Source organism: Misgurnus anguillicaudatus, chromosome 14 (assembly GCF_027580225.2).
Source record: "Misgurnus anguillicaudatus chromosome 14, ASM2758022v2, whole genome shotgun sequence".
Taxonomy (NCBI): Eukaryota; Metazoa; Chordata; class Actinopteri; order Cypriniformes; family Cobitidae; genus Misgurnus; species Misgurnus anguillicaudatus.
Window position 1 is genome coordinate 23,712,709 of NC_073350.2, and position 5,598 is coordinate 23,718,306.

General features: G+C 37.0%; 1 protein-coding gene across 1 annotated transcript; it reads right to left on the reverse strand.

The window, feature by feature from the left end:
• Positions 1-351: 351 nt before the first annotated feature.
• LOC129428185 (guanylin) lies at positions 352-2,742 on the reverse strand. The gene is made up of 3 exons (XM_055185119.2): positions 2,583-2,742; positions 888-1,107; positions 352-767 (listed from the first exon to the last, which is right to left on the reverse strand). The coding sequence occupies exons 1-3, from the start codon at positions 2,652-2,654 to the stop codon at positions 709-711; spliced, it is 351 nt and encodes a 116-aa protein (XP_055041094.2). The 5' UTR covers positions 2,655-2,742; the 3' UTR covers positions 352-708.
• Positions 2,743-5,598: the final 2,856 nt, after the last annotated feature.

Below are 5,598 nucleotides of genomic sequence, written 5' to 3' on the forward strand. Positions count from 1 at the left end.
CTGTGAGAACCCTAATAACTCTCATGTAAACTCTCAAGTTCCATGTAAATGCAGTTGTCTGCACAGCCGGTTTATTGATTTGCATGTGAACGCATGAAGATTTAGTAATGAGGTAATGATTTACCTCAGGTAATGATTTAGTAAGGCATGTTTGTTGAAACTAGTTTTATTTTCTACTTCAATCCCTCTCCGGGAAACCACCCTTAAGTGTTTTTCATGTTACAAATAAATGTTAAAGCAAGCTTAGTTTTAGGATGCAATAATCACAGTTTGTAAATGTTATGGTCATGACTATAATTCCCTAAACCTCAAAGAGATTACATGACTTTAGCCAAAGTTTCACAGGCGGGCTCAGAATTTTGAAAGCATTTTATTGAACACTAAGACACTGTCACACACAAAGCCAAAAACAGAAATAGAAATAATAAAAATAAAACAAATTTCTTTCTTAAATAAATGAAATATGCTGTAACAAAACAAGATGGAAATTCAAAGAGGCACGTAAGTGCAAAGCAAGTTTACAGTAAGTAACAGTTCAAAAACAGTCTGCTGCCATTTTCAGTTTTGCCATTTGGGCTATTACAGGATTTATAATGTTTGTATGGTCAAGATGACAAGATCTTGCTGGTTGCTCAATGACAGAGCTTACATTACCACGAGAACTTCTAATTAGATGAGTGAGATGAAACCAGTAGATGTTGAAGAGGATTAACACCCGGTACAAGCTGCAAAAGCACAGATCTCACAAAGATCCACAGGCACAGAAGCTGCAACAGAAGAGAAAACATTGTTATTTTAGGAAAATTTTTTTTTTATCAATTGTAGATTTCTTCTGTTCTCTCAAAGCTATACAACGCACAAAGTGATCATAAAATATAAAAACCTACCAAGTCTAGCAAGAGACATAGTTGCTCCTTTCTTCATGCACAAAGGCACAAACTCCTGTGGCAAGGTCGGATTGTTACACACAGAGAAGTAGCTTGTCTTGCCCCGGCGAGTGCTTTGGTTTGGAGGACTTTGTGTTGTAGCGTTTTGTGTAGGAGGGTTGGTGGCGGTCAGCTGCTGGAGAACTTTAACAGATTCTAATGAAAAGGAGAATTCACCTTCCTGCGGAAAGATAAGAAAAATAAAATACTGGGTTTCATTTTAACTTTCACTGTCATGATGTATTGAGAGCAATGCATTCGTTGAACATGGAAAATCTTTTATAAATTAGTCTTTATAAGAGGAAAAATCACTCAATGGTAAAGTATTTAATCATTAATTTAATAAAGGAACACCAAAAGTAATTCAATAGGTTCAGTAGCTAAATGAATTAACTGTGACATAATTCTTACAGTATTACCTTTATAAAAAAAAAAAAAAAGAGGGTAGTGTAGTTTATCATAAAGAAGCAGTAATGGGTCTCATATTCAAGACCATTAACAGTGACTATAGGGGAGAACAGGAGCGAATACCATTTTCAGGAAAACATAATTTTAAAAGATAATGTTTTTAAACATAAAACGACTTGAGTATAATTTTACTTTGAACACAAGTAGCACATTGTTACACACGTGGGTCAAAAGTAACACAACAGAACAAGATACATTTATGTGTTACACTTGTTTTTGGTAAATATACATGACTATGAAGTTGTTAATATGTAACTGCAAATATATTGTAGTATCTTTGCAAAAAATAAATTACATTACAAATTTCAATTAACATTTTAAATTTCAGTTTTATCAAATGTTTCACAAGCAACCTAACAGTGCAAACTTTAAGAAAATATTGCTTCAATAGTATGGAAAATATGAAAGTGAAATAAAATTAGAATCATATACATTTTCAACATAATAGGCTTGTTCGACTTCATGCGGCGTCGTAAGAACAGACAGGCGCGTGACGTCAAAGTACCGCGAGAACGATTAGAGAAATCACACGAAGTCTAATTTCTTCTCGCACTCGCGGCACCTTGACGTCACCCGGCCGTCCCGCAGCGCCACATGAAGTCCAACAAGCCTGGTGCCACAGTATTAGCTGCGTGACAGGAACTCCTAAAATTTAAACCAGATTTACTTTTATTTTGAAAAACTCTGAGAAGGCAAGCTTCAGGATGTGTAGAGCACTAAATAGGCTTGTTCGACTTCATGCGGCGCCGCAAGAACCGACAGCCGGACGACGCCAAAGTTCCGCGAGAGCGACTTAAAAAAGCAAACTCATCTGGACGATGTCGCAAATCGCTCTCAAGGTACTTTGACGTCATACGGCTATCGATTCCCGCGGCACCGCACGAAGTCGAACAAGTCTAGTAACTTTTAGGTTGATCAGCCCTGTAACACGTGATACGAGAAACACAACGTGTTAAGAAAAAAATACCGCTTTAGGAATTTACTTCTTATCATGGCTGAAAAAAGCTTTCTGGACATACACGCGCTAAACGGTGAGTAAATAACGCGGTATTTGTCAGCTCTGTCAAGGGTTGTATGCCAAAGATGCGGTCATCAGGGCTCGTAGAAAATCGCTTTTGTCCCGCGTTACTTTCGCGCCGGTTCTACCCTACGTTTAAATGGAGGACAAGTAAAACACAAATAGCATACCTTGACTTGCACAGCCTCAGAGATCAGGCAAAGAGCCATAACCATGATCGTAATGGACAGAAGTGTCTTCATGCTGCTTGCCGTAGTTGGTTTTCCTGAGGAATGTTTAGCTGTATGCTTTTCAGTTAGGCTACCGAAAACAAACTCTACCCCTCCTGTTTCTTTCATCTCTTTTAAAGCCACTAATCATCAGGATAGGTCTATGGCAACCAATCAGAACCTTTCATTTTTCCGCAGTTAATGAATAAAGAGGATAAATTTTACAATGTCGTAAAACTGACTTCATAAATCCTACGTGACCTCATCTAAAGTGGGATGTGTACTTTTATGGATCTTTTAGTTAAGTTTGTCTATTGGCTTGTACTTTAATGTCTTGTTAAAGTTAATTAATAACCGGACGGTAAGCACACAACAGTTGCTTTGTGTTTGGAGGCTATTGAGAATAAAGCGAATATTAACACAGCACACATGGTTTGCATAAAAAATCATACACTTTTATGAAAGAATTCATTGTCTGTAATAAAATATTCATTAATTTTAATGAGTTAATTTATCATGGAGATAATTATGCACAGTGAAGATCTTTGATGTACCCGGATGTATCAAATTAAATAAAAGACTACTACACAGGGCCCAGCCATGTGATGTAGACATATACAGAAAATATCAAGAATAACGCATCTCTCTTTTGATTTAAAAAAACACAGTTTTGCTGAAAGTCCTCGTGATAGTGTTTGTCTTAAAATTAAAAATAATATTAATAATAAATAATTAGATTCAGTCATATTCATTTTCAATATTGCAATTATTTGTACATTTAATCATTTAAGATTTTTAAAGAGACAAATAAAGTCATGTTTCTTATCAGTCTGGACAATAACTGTGACCCAGTCTGTGATTTACAGTTTAAACATACATAATGTAAAGAACATTATGTGATATAACCTAGATATCTTTAATATTCACTGAGAACGGTCCTGTTAATGATTGAAATTAATGTGAAATCCGTGATTATCAAACTTTGATGCTCCTTTGGATTATGATACCTTAGCCTGGATTTCACATACAGTGTCCCAAATATAACCATTCAGGATTAATTTATAAGCATTGTTTTTAAGGTGTCTACCAGTTGTTTGTCTGTGGTCAAATACATTTGAAGAAAAGGACATTTTGCTGTTCAGCTGACTGATCTATTGGATAGTCCAAGCTAAAACGCAAACTTTTCCCTATGGACAATGTTTAATACTGGTCTTTGTTGTATGCATTTATTTAAAGATTCAATATTGTTTTAGATTTAATTCAATTAAATACAATATAATACAGTTAAAATCGTAGGGGTTAGGGTGTGAGACGGTGATGCCCGTACCTGGCAGGTTGATGATGAAATATTATTTCAACACTGCTTATCTGCCAATCCTCTTCCTGATATTGTCAATATCCATGATTGTTTACACTATGGACGCAATTCCGAATAATCCCAGGCGGTCATGTCCACAAATGCACACATCTTCTCCGAGCACAACACGTATCACACGCTGACACATATTTACGTCAAGCAAAACAGTCACAAACAAGCAGAATCTAACACGGGTGTTTTTTGTAGAAGAATCTGCAAGGGCTTATCAGGGTGTAACACTATGTTTATAATGTCTTGTGTTGACTTATTATTGTCAGTATTCCTCTCTCCTGTGAAAAAGCCCTGTTTAAAGCAGCTTTATGGCTTAATATCCCTAATTATTACACTAGATATGACTTTGACCATGGCATCAGATACTCCGACACCTGTGAGAAAGAAATCAGGACGAGCACCCACTGCCAAATTTACAAATTTATCTGATGCAAAACAATAAACTTCAATTAATGTTAAAACAAACTGTCATAAAATGCTTAATTGCCAGTTTTAACTAAATGGACAGTGTAGTATAAAATAGCAAAAAGCATTTTCTAATAGCATTGAAATAAAATGATCTCTTTGAATGTTTGCTAACTGCCCTCAAGAGTTAAGCCGAAAGTATACTAGGGACGTCCGCGTATGCGCGCCGTCCGCATGACGTCATTTTCGTCATCAAGAGGGTCCGCGGCCGGCCGCGCGGACCGTCCGCGTGCAGCCCAAAATTTGAGACCGCGCGGACAGTGCGCGTACAGTCCGCGTACGACAGCGCATGCGCGTGAACATATTTAGACAGGACACTCCACTATAAACAATTATACAAAGGAAATAGACAGCATTTGCACACACACTATCGTTTTTCTTCTTTAACTTTTACTTCTTCCAAGAACAGAAAGCCCTGGAGCATGTTTGTTTGATTCCTGTTCTTTGTTGTCTTATTGTTTGTTCTAAACTGTGTTTGCAATGGTGGATCAGTAACTTTTCTTCACCTATCCTAATGTTTTAATGTACTGTAAATGTCGCCAAATCAGTGCTGCCCTGACAGCCTGTTAGACTAATAATTTGAATAAGAAATCATTTGAATTGCGTATAGTGTCGAACGCGGCCATCCGCGTGTAGCCGCGGGGACTATACTCGGAAAGCTGCGCGGACGCGTGCGCGCGCGAGCCGGACGCGGACGCGGAAAAAAAGTATACCCGGGCCTTAAAGGTCTTCAAAAATGGAACCAGCAAAGAACATTTTAGCATATCATTTTTGTATGCAATTCTCATTTTTGTAGCATGCAGATCAATTGTAAAATCATTTATTGTAGTTTTAAAATAATCATAATCTTTATGAAGCTACAGTAAACGGCTCATATTTATCTGAAATAATACAGGTGAAAAGCATGGAAGAGCATTTTTAGTAAAATGAGTGAAGTTTATTTCTTGTTTCAGCTGACAAAATGACAAAAGGGAAGTCCAAAAAGGCTTTGTCACTAATCTGACTCTATAAATCACTTCATGGTTAAAATTCAGATTAGTTTGTATCGAGAGCTTGACAAATGGGCTGAAAAGCCTTCAGCCGGTGGAGGAAAGCAGTATATTTCTGTCTGAACATCAAGTAAATCAACAGCTGGGCAATGAC

Coding starts and splice junctions, on each gene's coding strand:
- LOC129428185 (XM_055185119.2), bottom strand. CDS start 2,654: ATGAAGACACTTCTGTCCATTACGATCATGGTTATGGCTCTTTGCCTG. Junction 1,108..2,582: donor CTGAGGCTGTGCAAGTCAAG/GTATGCTATTTG, acceptor ATCTTTCCGCAG/GAAGGTGAATTCTCCTTTTC. Junction 768..887: donor TATGTCTCTTGCTAGACTTG/GTAGGTTTTTAT, acceptor CTTCTGTTGCAG/CTTCTGTGCCTGTGGATCTT.